Source organism: Merops nubicus, unplaced genomic scaffold (assembly GCF_000691845.1).
Source record: "Merops nubicus isolate BGI_N331 unplaced genomic scaffold, ASM69184v1 scaffold19198, whole genome shotgun sequence".
NCBI lineage: Eukaryota > Metazoa > Chordata > Aves > Coraciiformes > Meropidae > Merops > Merops nubicus.
The window spans coordinates 40,752-56,914 of NW_008624013.1; the positions used below are offsets into that span (position 1 = coordinate 40,752).

The following is a 16,163-nucleotide window of genomic DNA, read 5'->3' on the forward strand; positions in this document are numbered from 1 at the left end:
GAGAGATTGAGATAATTGCCATGAATAGACAAGATGCTTGAACTTCCTAATGTACCCCTTTTCTGACAAAATTGAAAGTAAAATAAGATTCCTATTGTCTTTTCAAATACAAATCATAAGAAAACACAAAATACCCCAGATTTTTCTTGTCCTTTTCTTTCTGCAGCTCAGTAAGTACTGAAAACTTCCTGCTAAACTGTGACATAAAGAAACTGAAATGTGGGAATGTAGGAATCTTGTCATACATTTTGTAGGTTTATTAAATAACTTCTTTATTAAAATAAAGTTGTATGTAACAGCTTTCAGTACAGGTAGTAGGGTCACCAGCCTTCTCAGTGTGCTATGGTTGTTTTCTTTGAGGCTAGCAGTGCTCTATGGAGGAAGGAATATTCTCAGCTGAAATACATACAATGCAGCAAAGATCTCTAAGCTTAGGGAAGCCTTCCTTATAAAAGTAAAACCTTTGGATGTGGCCTGTGAGGAACAAATTACTCCATGAAATTATGATTCCTTTCAAAGGAATCCAGCTAACTAGCGAAGTTTAAGGGCAGGAAATAAAGCCTTGTGCCCCACCAGGAAGTGACAGATTATGCAGAGAGCAAGCTGGAAAGGCTGTGCTCAGTATGGAAGTGGCTGTGAGTACACAGGATAGCAGATGATGAGAAATGTCGTACCCTGCGTAGTCTGATAGACAGAATTTTGTAGGTAAGTGTGGCTTTGTTCCCAGCAGAGTACGGAAGTGGCTTAGGAGATCAACCTTTCTTGGTGTTGATCCTTGAAAAATTATTAGCACTTTATAGTAACTTTAAATATTTTTGATAACCTAATATTCAAAGTGAAAGGGTGCATGTCTCCTGTGCCACCCAGGATGGAAAAAAACAACACCCACCCTTCTTAAGTAATAATAAAACTCCAAACTTTTTTCTTTTTAGGAATACCGGTAGTCCTGTACTTAGGTGTGATAAGAATATGTATTCGGTTTGTAACCCACTGTGCTTCACGGAACTTTGAAATTCTTGAGTCTCCTGGTGTTTCTGGGTAGGCAGGGTTAGAGTGCATAGGGCTTACTTGCTGAGTTGAGAGCAAGAGCACTTGCATTTAGTTTTGCTCTGGGGAGGAGTCCTGGTATAGAAAACCTGTGTGCCTCTGTGTTTGTGGGAAAATTTATTGACTAGAAAAAAATATTAGACAAGTTTTTGAGTCTTAAGTTTTTATAATGGTTTTAACTTTTTGGCCTTGAAATTACATAAAAGTATGTGTTAAATAACCTCAAATTAAAAAAGAAAACAAAAAAACCCACCAAAACCCCAACATTCTGCTTACTAGAGAAGTAAGCTGTTGGTCTCTTGTCTGTTTAGAAAACGTTGGGTTTGAAGCTGTATTTGGAGAGAACTGTTTCCTTGATTTATGTCAGTTCAGAATAAAGGTTATAGCTTGCCATCATGTATGTGTATGTTACTAGATAAGTTCAAAAAATTTAAAAACAATCAGACAATTGTTTGACAAGAAAATATGAGAATAACTGGTTCATTTCATAAAACACATCTTTCAGTGCAGAAATTAATGGAAGCTTTCAACAACATAGTTTTTTTTCTTTTAATTATTATGGATTAAAAACAAAACAAACAGGAAAAAACAAAAACAAGGAAAGAAGTTAGTTATTTTAAGTCAAAAAGAATTACTTAAATTCTGAGTTTATGGGTACTAAAACTGGGCAAGATCTGAGCTGGATGATACAGCCTGTACGTTGGAAACTATATTTGAAATTCTTGCTTTAGGGAGGGATGTTTTATTATTGCTTTTTCTAAGCCTGGCATATTTCTGGTTGTTTTTTTTTTTGTTATAGGAAAATGAGCATTTGAAGAAATTTCAGGTGACGTGGGAACTGCACAATAAGCATCTATTTGAAAATTTGGTGTTTTCTGAGCCACTCTTGCAAAATAGCTTGCCAACATTGGTGTCACATCTAAGGTAGAGTTTCACTTTTCTGTTGTAATGTAAAGGAGAAATGACAATCCATGTTTGCAACCACAGGTTTTAAAAAAAGAAAAAAAATCTCTGCTACTTCTGCAGTTTAATAGGTAAAAATCCTTGTTGATTTGTCTTGGAAACAGTATTGTTGATTAGGCAGGCTGCTGTCATAACTTGCTTGTCAGAAGAATTTCTACCCTCATCTGTTTACTTCAAAGTTACTTAGTAAAATGTCAGTGTTCTGTGCCAGTGCTGGTGGTATAACTGAATAACTTGTCATCAGGCATTGCTACTGCCTTTACAGCTCTACAAATGAATTAAAGCCTCCATGCTCTCGTGCTTCCCGCACTGCACAAACAACTTAATTTGGAGTTTTAAGCAATCTTTTCATTGGTGAAAGCAGAAGAAACAAAATCCTTTGCTATATGGTTGTAGGTCTGATGGCATATTGCACTTCCTGGGGCTTTGAAGTTTATATTTTGTTAGCAAGATTGCTCTGCTTGTAATCTGTGTACCTAAAAATTGTTTGGGCTTTTTTAGGGATGAGGTCTTAATTCATGGAAATTTTATTCTTTATGCTAAGTCCAAAGACCTTTTAAGTACAGTCATGGGTGGTTCGTATTGACTTTTCAGTCTGATGTCTGAGGAAAAGGCATTTATGCTCTGTGTACATGTGTTTTAAAGGTATCATGTAGGATATTTTTCCATGGTACAAGAGCAATTTGATTTAAATATGTTGCAGGAGATGTTGTTCACAGTGAATAAAGAAATTTTTGGTGGGTTCTCCTTTTGCCAGTAGATACTAGAAAAGAAAGCAAGAAAAGGCAAGAAAACTAGTGGTCACCAGACTCAGCAAGAAGTCTGAGGTCCCTCATAACAACTTGTATAATTGGTTTATATGAAACTGGGTTGGTGCTGAAAGCCATTTATTTTCTTTTGGTTTTTTTCTCTCCTCGGGCAGATAATTCTGTTGCTCTGTTCAGTAGCATGTTGTTCAATTGTGTATTTTCCCAGTGATCTGTGTTTGACTTCCCAGTACAACTGACCCTGTAACCAGCAACCCTGGCTATATCAGGACTGTTTATATTTCCTTCTTCTGCAGAGCTGTGAAGGGTCTTAGTGGAGCTTATGGTCATTCCCTAACAAAAATGTTGGATTGCTGTCATTTACCTGTTGTTCTACTGTCCTTTATCTGTTGTTCAAGTGCTACTGCAGTCAAAATCTGAGCAACAGAAGGTGTTTCTCTTCAGAACGTCACTGTAGTGACAGCTACCTTTAAGGCTTAAATATGGTGAATTTAGAATCTCTTCCTGCAGGAATTTCTTTTCCAGTACCTCTGTGTTTGCTAGATAGCTTTAAAGGTGTTTCACATAAACTGGGTTTACCTAGATTGATTTACATGGGTGTTTTTGAATGGAGAGGTTCAGCACAAGCTTCCCGTTCCATGATTTCCAGTGTATATAGTGTATGTCTTGGTTTTCTTTGGTAAACATAGTTTGTCTCTTTGTGGACTCCCAGGATTTTACTGCTGAGTTCTCTGGGTCTTGAAGTATGAGATTTTGGATAGTCTTCCCTGAGGAATTTTTCTGGACGATAATCTGCCTTCTATTGGGAGTTGGTGGAGGCATGTTCCATCACCATGTGAGGCTCATTGATATGAGCCTCACATGGAGAAGCAGGGATCACCCTAGTCCCCTGATAAGTTGGTTGGTAGAGAATCATTTGCATGTGGTAGGGAAGATATTGCCAAAGTTTCCTTACAGAGCATTGGCCTTATTGTTTTCCCTTTCCAAAGAAAAAATGTGAAACAGCATTTTGGCATATGTTTCACTTAGATTTTGGGTGTTCACCCTTTGTTTCTTCTGTTATTTAAATCAGTAAATGTTTTGTGTATCTCTTGCCTTCTTCAAAATATACAGTTGGTGTGCTGTGACTGGTTCCAAGGATGCTTATCAGATGTCAGCCTAGAAAAGATGTTCACTTAGGGAGGTTTAAACACAGCAGTCTTGTGGGAATGGAAGATACCAGCTGATCCAAGGTCAGCTGTGTCAGTATGTCACAGAACTGGTCATTTACTCAGAGTAGACTGCTAAGTTCTTAATGTGGTATATCTTGTTCTGCTACCTAGTGAACACCTCTGGGTTGTTTAGGAGGCACACTCTGTTGTACAGTCTGTAGACCAGATATAAGAGCTGTCCATATGCTTATCAAGACTTAATTAATCAGCAGGCCTTCTACATCAGACACAGCATTTTGTAAGACTCTAATTTTGTAATCAGTATTTAAGGAAATCCAGTCCTTTCTTAGGTAAGTGACTAGAAATTCCTGATGAAGGTGTATATATGGAAGAGTTCCTAGAGGCTGAATGTCTTTCTTGGGTTAAGAGGCTTTTGTACATGAAACCACTGTTGTACCTCCTGACTTCCACAGGAATGCTCTGTTGGGGTTTGTTAATGAAGTGATTGATACTTGGGGCTTTTCTGTCCTTTATGCTTTTCCTGTATGGAAGATTTTCAGAGTACTCTGAGTATATGCACAGCTTCAGTTAAATATTGTTGGCCAAAAAATTTGGGGTTCCTGATCAAGATATGCAGGCATACAGTAGGATCTATGTCAACAAATAGGCCTTGGAAGATTCAGTTACTGTAAAGTAAGCAAGTCTTAAGTTTTGTGTATGTGTGATGCTTTTTATTCCTTTTTTTACTGCAATCCAAGAATATATTCCATCTCTGTTTACAGGACTGAAATATTTGCTGCTTTATATTTGCCTAGGGGGGTAAAAGTGTATTTACTGGTAGCATGTTAACCTTTCCTCAGGTGTCACAATAAAAACAAACTGTAAATGCTGTTGCATTGGAAATCAACATTTTTAAAAGTGAAGTTCTTTTGCTTCTAAACTTGAGAGAGTATTGTAAAAAGATTTTGTGCACAACTAGTGTTTGAAAGAGTAGTAGTACTCGGCAGCAGTTATAAGAAAAAACTCTTGACTTGTGTACAGTAGGGAATCAGAATTTCACATGATGGTAGAATACCAGAAACACAAGCCTCAAAAAAAAGTAGTAAATAATGATCTAGTAACAGGAATTGTCAGAGTTTGTACTGATAGGGATGTAGCATTGTATCCTAAAGTCACTGTATCCATTTAAACTGCTTTTTGTAGTTTACCAAGCATGGACTTCCGGAGTTTCTAATGTTCAGAATTGCTTATGCCCCATTCTAAAGTGATCGTGTTGCAGGCTCTGGAGAAAAAAAACAAACCAAAACAACAAACAAAACCAAAAAAAACTAAATGTGAATTTATTGGAAAAGTCATGCTAACAGCTGTAATCCAATGCTTACTGAGCTGTCCATTTGCTCAGCTCTTCATTGTACTTAATTGCCACATTAAAATTAAGGGCTCAGTTCTCTGCCAGGTTACAGGCAGGACTACGTAGCTCTTAGGCTGGGTTTGTCTTGTTACAATGGAATTCTATAACAAACCTCCTGAAATTGTGGAACTGGGCTTTTAAATATCAAGTTTAGATGTTTGAATTTTTTTTTTTTTTTATACTGACTTTGACTTAGCATATAACCTCTCTGCCTAAAAAACTAACCAGCTTCCTCTTAATTACTGAGTAGGAGAAATGTTGAAAAGCTTCAGTTTGGGTCGGTTTACAGGTCATTACAATTCCATGTGCATGAAATGCACATAATAGAATATAATTTTATCTTTTGTTTCTGAAGTCAAGATTTCAGGAGTTTGCTTATTTGCTTACGACTCACTGTGATGATATGCTCTAAGAGATTTTTAAAGGAATTCGCTGTACAAAGACGTAGTGGTAGAAGGGGAGGTAAATCTGTCACCTATTTCTAGGGCTCCCTGCAGAGAGACAGTCATCAATGAGTAGCATAAAACCACATTTCGAACCTGGTGGCACTCAGGTGATAGTAGATAACTGCATGTAGCCAGATTACCTCACTTGCTTCATTCTACAGCACTTTTCACAGCTGGAACCCCAACTTGTTTAGTAATCTTTTTAGCATTGATCATGGAAGTTCTGATTAACAAGCTTCTGGCTTTATTTTTTACTGTATATCTCTTACTTAAATAGTCAACATATATATTTAGCCCATAGAATTTGGAAGGGTAAATATATCAAACAACAAAACTTGAATAAATACAGCTCAGTAGGTTTGACATCTGGTTGCTTATAGGAAGGAGGCTCCAGAAACGTTACACTTGCCACTTCCTTGCTATTGTTAGTTACAGAACATGGGAACAAGTGGTTGTTGGATATTTCTTGAAAAAGGACTAAAAATACTCAAGATTGAGATATAAGCAGTTATGTGAGCCTAGATTTATCAACAGCTTCACTTTCACAGCACTTTTGGCTGGCAGAACTTAAAAGTGTGATTTTTTTTTTTTTTTTTTTTTTCCTCCATTGAAATGTCTCTCCTGTAACAATTGCTATTTCAATTTTTAGGCTTGGAACAACACACGACTCCTGTAGTGAAGATATGTATAGTACCTTGCTACAAAGGTATCATCAACTGGAACAGGAAATGGGTCAAGTTGCTGAAGCATGGCTTGAATGCCAGAAAAGAATAGATGATTATGTTGATGAACAGGTAAGAATCATGTAAACAGTCCTTACATGGGAGCAGCCCATGCAAGGCTGTACCTTCAGTAAAGAATTTCTTTGGTATTTTCATTCAGAGCTTTAAAGCAACAAAGTGAAACTTGTTTTCATTGCTGTCAGTTGTTCAGCATAGAAGAGAACACCAACATATCAATACGCAATGGTGTTTGTACAGAAACATCTTCAAGTTGCTGAAGCAGTTTGTGCCACGCTTTGGAGGTGGTCTTTCCATGCGTTTGAATGATTTTTGCTTGTAAATTACCCATAGCACAGTAATCTGAAACTTTATTTTGTAGATGTCACTGGGGGAATAAAAACCAACCAAAACCAACCAACCAACCAACAAAACAACCCCCTCCACAAAACCCCCTAAGCTTCCGAAATAATTACTCTAAATGAAATTCAAAGGAAGGAGGGTGCTTTTAAAAAGTGTTGTATGTTGCATAGTGAGATGATGAGCTTTTTACAGCTGTCAAAATTAGAAAGTCTCACTATATAAATGTTTGAGACCTCTGAAGTTATCCTTTTTTAATTAAGTGTATGTTCTGAAAGCTGATTCTTCTGAGTTTCTGCTGTGTTTCAGAAAATAATCACATTGTTGTGCTAACTCCTACATTGTCAAGAGTTTAATTGTCAGAAAAAGAGCTGTTTATTTTGTAAGTGGTTGTTTATACTCTTCCAGAATTGCTCATGTGCTTTTTGTCTCGTGTTCAAAGAACTTGTTTTTCTTTTTTCTTTTTTAGAAAAAACAGCCCAGGGTAAGGACTTGAATCCTGTTTAGCTCAATTTTAAGTAAACTACAACAAAGAATGTATCTTGAAGTAACTGAAGATGCAGAATTTTGTAGAACTTTTCATATATTTTGAAGTTATATGAGCATTAGGAATATGGAGACCCAAGTTAGTCATGCTGTGTTACTCCTGTAGATGACAAACATATTTAAAGTCTTAATGTACATTGTTAATGCCCTTCAAGCTGTTCCCTGGTGTTAGGGTGTTGTAGTGGTCTGGTACTACTGCTTCAGTAAGAAAGGGAGCCCAGTTCACTTCTCAGCATTCGCTTATTTTTCAGAAGGTGAAATTTCTCATCAGGCTTCTGGATGGTTGATCTGCACCCCTTCAAAATAAACTCTTCACTGATTTTTTTTTTTTTTTTTTTATCAAGTGACCATGCAACTGCTGCAAGTACTGTCTTATAGCATTTTTAAAAATCTGCTCAGTGAAGCCTGTATCCTGATGCAAATAGAAACCCTTCTTTCATTTGGGGAAACTTAACATGATGACTTATTTCCTTATGACCAAGAAAAACCCTGCAAAGGGTGCGTGTAGGGGAAACAATTATAAAATGTCAAACTATCAAATTTTAAAGAAGATACTGATTTATTTTGGTATTTGTATGCAATTGTGAAAATATTTTTATTACATCTTAAGCCTCATGTTAGTAATAACCTGTGGTTATGCTCCCTCGATCAAAAGTCCATCATTCAGTATGACCATTTTACCTGAATTTGTAGTGATATTTTTGTCCACATGGTAAAATTCAGAAAGCCCAGCTACTGTGCAAACTATGGATCTTAACAGTGAATGCATATTTATTATTTTCTGCCTCTTGACTTGCCAGATTGTGGTGTTTTACTGCTAGTGTATCAGAGGTTAGAAAGCAGACCATCAGAGGAAAAACTTACAAATGGTCCTCATTTATCTACTGTGGAACTATACATAAAATTTTAGGGCATCAGCAAAAGTAATTAATGTACCCTCCACTACAGTTGTTACTTTTTCTTGGGGGAAGAAAGTGAATAGCTTCTGCAAGCAAAACAAATACTACTTTTTTCTAAGACTGTGTAACATACTATGTGATGCTCAGACACATAAATTAATATGCTGCTCTCCTGTGCATGTATGCTGCAATAAAATTTAGAACAAGGGTTCATTCATACGAGCAGCTATACTCACCATGTGTTAAAATATGAGGAAGATGTTTAGGGTATCTGAAATGCAGGAGAGTTGAAATGTGTGCAGCCTGTAATTCCAGATCCTGTTTGGTTTTGTTTTTTTTTTTTTTTTTACCAAATTAGGACTACATTTAACTCTAGGAGGTCCTAAATATGTCTGAATCATTTCCGTAAGTAATGGCTAGATAGTCATATGCACTTGCTGTCCAAGTGTTTCCTTGTTGTTTTTTGGATGCTAGCTCCCACAGAAGAAATACAGGAATGTCTTTGCCCAGCTCCACAAGAGGCCAGGGAGAGATTCTTGCTTGTCTCTCCGTATTTGTTTGATTTCTTTGTTCAATTGTTATTTTTCTAACAGTCCTGGTCAGGTTAATGGAAAAAAATAGTTGTACAGGCATAATTGTTTTTTGTCTTTGTGGCAGCTGTATAAAAAATTGAAACACTCGCTATTTTTGAGTCCCAAGAGTTTGTGAAAAATGGAATTATTTTTGTAATTTCTAATGAAACAGGCTAGGTAAATAGATTAGATTCACAGGTGGAGTTTGGGATGCTCAGATGCACTATTCACATTTGATACAGAGCTTAAAATTCGAAAGCAACAAGCATCCTGTGATGTATATATGAGCAGCAGAGTGCTGACAAGTGACCTAGTGGTTTGTGTCAGTGCTGAACAAACTGCTGGCTTTGCTCCATGATTAAATCCATTTCAGAATGGACAATACTTGTTCACCTTCTGGTCTCACCTTACCATGTTTTCTTTGATGGATCTCACATACTTTCTAGCCTGAAATAAATGGGGAGAAATGAAGAAGGTGGTAGTGGACCTCACTTCTACATTGTGTAGCAGTGGTAGCATATTCATTGCAGATGTGCAAGGCTGAAGTGTAAATTTTTCCTTCTGATTTCCTTCCTGAATTTTTTCCATTTGAATTTATCTCCATTCTCTAGCAGAATTCCTGGGCATGAATCATGTGGTTTGTACTGCAGCTGCTTTGCTCTGCTGAAATAAATATTAATTGGGGAAAGGAAAGAGGGGAAAGAAGTAGTTTCCTATTATTTATGGAATTTATAACTTAAGATAGTTGCAGACGTGGAGTATTGGAAAGGCTGTGAAGTTGCAAGTAGGAAAACTTTAGTTTCATCGCCTGTTCCCATTAATACTCAAGAGTACCAAGACTTAAAGCATGCTGTTTTCTTTGACAGTTTCTTGGCAGGCTTGAGTAGGCAGCTCCCAGTTAATGCACTGGCTGTTTTAAAAGTCATTCTTTGGCATTAAAGTCTTCTCTTATTATGTATAGTGAAAGTAGGTGCCTGTCTTTGATGGTGAGGATTCAGCTAGGTGGCAGGGCACCTGAACCAGGGACTGTTGCTGGGTTTAAATATAGCTCAAGGGTTCTCAAGAGCTGATAGTCCAGACAGGATGAAATTTCCCATGTTCTTGGCTGCAGGGTCTGCAGTACCTTTTTAGTGTATCTTAGAAACAATACCAATGGTTTAAGACTATTTCATGCGTGCTGTTTGTTTAAAAACAAACAAATAAAAAAAAAAACCCAAACAAAACAACAACACTCCAACACAACACCACCACCACAAAAAAAAAAAAAAAAAAAAAAAAAAAACTCACATGCATATGATAAACGAATTTTTTGCTGTTAATACTATCTCACTAGATCAAGGGACATCAAAATTCAAAGTAGTTATTAGAATTGCATGCTGCTCATAGTTTCAGAAATTTATTAGGCAAAATTTTACTACTTGGTGTTTCCAATCCCTAGCTTAGAAATTCATTTTCTGAAGCGAAATAATAACAGCCATAATACACTCAGGTTAATACTAAATCTTTAATCTTTTGATCAAGTATGAATTTCTGGAGGCATGCTTTTGAAAGAAAAAAAAAAATAGTGCTCGTGGTATAAACTACAGGACTTTGGCTCATTAACACACCATTATGAAGCAATTTGTTTTATTCCATGAGCTGTGTGGGTTTTTTTTATTAGGTAAATGAAAAAAGGAACTGTAAAAGATAACCTAGATAGATGCTTTTCCTCACTGATGAAATAGTGCCCTTAAAATGTAAGGTACAACAGGAGAAGCTTTGTTCTTGCATTTTGCAATGTTAAATTTCATGGTAGTTTTTATGGTCTGTCAAAGTGAATTTATTTACTAAATTGGGAAAATTTGTGAATAAAAAGTTACCAAATGTATATGAATTTATGGTGATGTAATTCAGAGACAAGTAATTATAAAATATTTTTCCAACCTTAGCTAAATCATGGGCATGAAATACATTGAGGAATAAAAGTGGTAAATAGTGTGTTAGTCTAGGTCTCTACTTGTAATTTGTTTGATTCTTTGACTGGGTGGTGAGTTCCACACGTGGAACATGTGTGGTACATCAGAGTTCGCACTGGACCCTGTGTTGAGGCCTTGCCACAAGTCCTGTATCTCTAGTTTTTAATGGGCTTTAGTGGATCTGAGATGTTGAGGTTTTAATGCCAATCATGTTTTATAGAAAATACTATGAAAATATTTAGTGAAAAGAAACATTAAAATAAGGAATAACAATGGAAAAATCTTGACTGAAAAATAGTGTAAAGGAATATAAAATATAAAGTGACTCAGATGATTAGCAAATAAAATACACTTGATATTGGCTAAGCATGTAAGTACTTTCAAAACAGTATAGACAAGGTTCAATGAAACTGATAGACCGACAGACAGCAGTGCAGGTTTTCCATGATTAAATCAATGAGTTTTCCTTAAATTCTGTTTTAGATGGCAATGAAAACAAAACAACGCATGCTAAAGGAGGACTGGGAGTTTTTTAAACAGAGGCGTTTTATTGAAGAGCAGGTAGGATTTTTTTTTTTTTATACCATACTAAGTTATAATAATGTTTCATGTATATTTTAAGGTGCAAACATCTGAGTGTAGTATATTGTATTAGTTGTATGTGATCTAATTCTTCAACTGTGCTAGGCATGAAATTTGGCAAACTAAAATACAGAAAAGCAAGATCCAAGAAGAATATGTAGAATATGTAATCTCGTTCAATGGAAGGTAAAATTATGAGCACCATAGTCCTAGGATTGAATACTAGGTGTTAAATTTCTTTATACAATAAAAAGGGAATTTTTGATGCCTTAGAGTGGGATCCAAAACAGCCAATACATTGAGCGTGGAGCTGCCTTGATGTACCTGGTAGGGAATATTGTGTTCAAGAGACAGGGAACAAATTCTCTTGTGTTAGCAGAGCTGGGTAGTGTGAGCCATGGTAGCAGGGCAGAAAATTGCACCTCTTGTGATTCTGGAGATGGCTCCTACATCTCTTTTGAAGGGAGAAGAGAGGAGAACTGAGCGGAACTGTTGGCCTTTTTTAAGCTGTAGCCAGAGATGGTCCAGCAGAAGTTCCCACCTTATCATCAAACTGTTGTTTAAGAGACAGTACTCTCTTCTGTAGCCTACAAGTGTTGAAGTATGTATTGTGTTTTCCATAAGAGTACAGTGTGACTTGGCTACAGCCAGGATTGGATGGGGAACCTCACCAGCCCCATACCGCTGTGCAGAAAGAAATGCCAGTTGTAAACCTAAACTTAAGTTGAAATTGGCAATGTCTCAAGGCAGTCATCAATGAGTACTTTTTCATATAAGGAACTTAAGCCTGTGTTAACCATGTCATTAGAACATCTGATATACAGGGCTCCTCAGAGGACCTGAAGAAGAATCCTCCTTTTCCTTGATCCTAATTGGGCTTAAGTGAGCTGTAAGCACATGGCTGCTTAGGTAAGGATAAGGTCTGGGCATCTATAGAAGTTGAAGCTTAGGAACATCCTTGCTTAACCTAAGGTTTGTAAATATCTAATGAAATTAGGTGCTTTTGGGATTAGGTCTCTGCTAGGTGGAAGTTATTTGGGTTGGTTTTTCTCAATAATGGAGTCAAGTCCTGTTCTGGACAGTTGTTTTGTTCCTCACATCTATCCCATTGTGGCTGCAGAATTAGTCCCAATTCTTTTTTGCAAGCTAAGGGTGGGTTTGCGTTCTCTCTCCACTTGTCAGCAGTGTCCTTTTGTGCATACCATGAAACAAGACAAGAACTCAAGCTCAGTACATCAGCAGAAACACCATGCAAGATGCACGTACAAATGAGTCAAGGAGATAGACTTGGCCACTTTACTATTTCACAGTAGCAACATACTTTCTTTGAAGAGTTTCAGTGCCAAATGTTTGTTGTTTGTAGTTTTGGCTTCCTGTTCTTCGCTCGTGACCAAAACAAAATGTTCATGAAATTATTCTGAATTATTCTGCTGTTAAAATATTTTGTCCCAAGAACCCTTTTTTTATGTAACTTGTTAATCATGATGTGCCATTAAATTGTTAATGGAAAAACTTGCACTACTAAAACACTGCCTTTATAATTTACTTCAGCTTAATAACAAGAAAGCACTAGCTGGGGAGAACAACTTCACAGACACAATGAGACACATGCTGTCATCACGTTTGAGCATGCCTGACTGTCCCAACTGTAATTATAGAAGAAGGTGAGCTGATGTTTTTAATAAGAAATGATAATAAATCATTCATTTCGTGTTTGAGGGAAGGAAACACACTGTTGGAACAAAGAGCATGGTTGCTTTTAATAAATGCTATTTAAACAAGGTCATAAAAATCTGGTATCTTAATTCTTTAACAGATGTACTTGTGATGACTGCAGCCTTTCACACATTTTAACGTGTGGCATCATGGATTCTCCTATAACGGATGATATCCACATTAACCAGTTACCACTACAAATTGATTCTGCTCCGGATTATCTGTCTGAGATCCGCCCACCCAGTATGTCTTCAGCAAGTTCAGGATCAGGTTCCAGCTCCCCTATTACAATTCAGCAACATCCCAGACTGATCCTCACAGATAATGGTTCTGCACCAACTTTGTAAGTTCTTTTTTCTCCTTTAAAGTTTTGTAGTGAATGGAACTTAAGCAGACAAGTTGCATTGGTTGACTATCATTATGTAATGGTAGTTTTGCCTCAGAAAATTATTCAGTAATGGTATTTTATTCAACAGACAACAACTCCAGTGGTCCATAAATAATCCTGTAAAGTTCTTTCATCAAAAATTGCCCTTACCAGAAGTATCTGCTGCCGTTTCTTTTATTCAGATCGCAGTGACTGTCAGATTTGAGGCATTAGTCCATCAGGAGACTTCTGTCTCTTCCATAATTCTGAAGGGTTATAACTGCTGGGTAGGCTGGCTTCTGTATGTGTTTAGGGTACAGCCAACCAGTGGTCTCCTCTGGCCTGTGGTATTCCAAAGGACTATTTGAAAAACCTGACTTTGGTGTTGGTTAGAGCAGTAACGAAATACCTGTTCTCAGTACAGTCAGGGAAATTGGCTTTAGTGTTCTGCGCTTGTGGTGCGTTGAACAAGGACAGTGCAGATGTGTGGGATGTTTCTCATTGCTATCACTTCACTAAGTTCAATTTCTTTTAAACACTTACCTTTACATCTCCTACCATCAACGGCTTAATTTTCCATATAAGGATTTTGTTTCTGAATCCACTCGGGGAGTGCTTGAAGGCAGATTGTGGCAGTATGTTTACCTATGTGTTCTTAAATATGTGATTTTTCAATTTCTGTAGAAACTCTCAGTAGTTTCAGTGCTGAAATGTCCAAAATTGTTCCATTTGTCTCTTCGGAACTGAGTTGAATACAAATATTATTTACTGTAAGAAGCCTACTTTTAGGGAAATACCTGTGATTCCTGAGGAAGGGCTGTTTTATGGCTCATAATTTCTGCTGTGTTTTATTACCTCATTGCACATCTGAAATACACATAATGGTGCCATGATGTAATTAAATTTTGGTGTGGTATCTCATGGAATGCAAAAAGATAAAGTGCGCAGTTTAGGAGCTCTGGATTGCTGTAGCAACATGAACTATCCAATCTCTGAAACATTTCCCTGGAGTGGGTAATTAAACATGCATATTGTTTTAGTGAGCTTCCTATATAGAAAAAAATTGCTTTAGTATTTGAGAGCAGAGTCACAAAAGCACATAGTTCCTAGACCAGCCCGCGTCTAATTGCTGCTGAGGAATTTAAGTTACTATGATGTGTTCCATGTTCCCTACTTACTGTTGCTGGTTTGACATTTAATGCCTGGAAAAAGTTGAATTCTATATTTTACGTTTTTCCATATCAAACTTTGTGCAAAGAAAGTCATGGGCATTAGGCTTTTTCATTAAAACAAAGGTCATCCATATCCTGTCAATAATTCCATCGATTATCGGTCAGAAAACAGTGGTGGAAAAATATTTTACACAGAAATAGAGAATCTTATTTTCAATTCAGTCTGTCATCCAGGCATGGAACCACTATATTCAGGAGGATTACATGACAGATTACTTGATTTTACTTGCTTGAAAAAATAAGTTCAGTTAAAGAACTTGGAAGACAATCCTTTGACTCCTAGTTGGAACATTTATACAAAGGATGCCCTCAACTTGATTTCATTTTGGTGTTCTACCTGCTTTCACAGTAACTGAGATTGCTGAGCACTGATTTACCTAAGCCTCTTTCCCCCTCAGTGGTAGTGATGATGAAGATGTTGCACCATTATCAGCAAAATTTGCTGATATCTACCCACTGAATAATTACGACGATGCAGAGGTTGTAGCCAACATGAATGGAATTCACAGTGAGCTAAATGGTGGAGGTGAAAACATGGCATTGAAAGATGAGGTACAGGATTTATACTTTTTTAAATTTTTGCATTTATGGTTTTCTGGCAGTGGGATGTGCTTGCTGGAGGAAGGCCTGTCCTTCACCCCTGTGTTAATGAATTAACGTTGTTAGTCTCCTCAGGTGAGCAGTACTAGCAGCAGTTCCTCAGAAGCAGATGATGAAGAAGTGGATGGGGAGAGCAGTGGTGAACCACCAGGGACTAAAAAGGAGGAAATGCCTCTAGGAAAAAGGGCATTAAGGAAAGATGAAGCAAAAATGGATAGTCCACCACCTTCTTACCCCAGTCAGCAGGTATAGTAATCTAAAAGCAATCCTTCTTATAAACAAAATTTTGGAATGTTGCTGCTTGAATGAGAATACATGTACATCTTCAATTAATGATTTAACTATGGATATATTAAGTTATCAGTAGATAGTTATACATAAAAGATTTTTTTGGGTTGATTATATATTGTCATGGCTTGTACCTTGTTTGTAGTCAAAACTTGAAATATGCTAGTTATATTGAAGGTGGCTTTAGCAAAAGGGGAGAAAACTTGTTCCTGCATGTACAAATGAGAAAAACTAAGGAGTACTTCTGCTTGGAAGTTTGAGCTTGGTCTTTGTTTAATATTAACGTTATTTTAAATTAATTAAAGTCAGAGTAATGATGTGAGTACTTAGTTAATGGGTGCTTTTTAATATTACACCTGAGGACTAGCTTTCCCTCTTGATACTCTATGTAGTTAAATCCATTGCGTGACTTAAGGCATTGGTCTTGGGGTATTTGATTTATTTACTAATGTATTTTTTACCAGTTTAAGATATCAGGCTCTTTACTGTAAGGTGGCCAAGCCTCCCAGAGAACCACCCCTAGACTGTCTGTTCCGCAGGTA

The 16,163-nt window shown here is 36.9% G+C and overlaps 1 protein-coding gene across 2 annotated transcripts in view; it reads left to right on the top strand.

Annotated features, from left to right (window-relative positions):
• FAM193A (family with sequence similarity 193, member A) overlaps window positions 1–16,163 on the top strand; it is a 46,688-nt gene that overhangs the window by 9,860 nt on the left and 20,665 nt on the right. For both annotated transcript variants that reach the window (XM_008945279.1, XM_008945281.1), the window contains 7 exons: window positions 1,847–1,971; window positions 6,435–6,579; window positions 11,320–11,397; window positions 12,970–13,082; window positions 13,235–13,477; window positions 15,132–15,285; window positions 15,400–15,579. In XM_008945279.1, coding sequence (XP_008943527.1) covers window positions 1,847–1,971; window positions 6,435–6,579; window positions 11,320–11,397; window positions 12,970–13,082; window positions 13,235–13,477; window positions 15,132–15,285; window positions 15,400–15,579 — 1,038 coding nt within the window. The remainder of the gene's footprint in view (window positions 1–1,846; window positions 1,972–6,434; window positions 6,580–11,319; window positions 11,398–12,969; window positions 13,083–13,234; window positions 13,478–15,131; window positions 15,286–15,399; window positions 15,580–16,163) is intronic.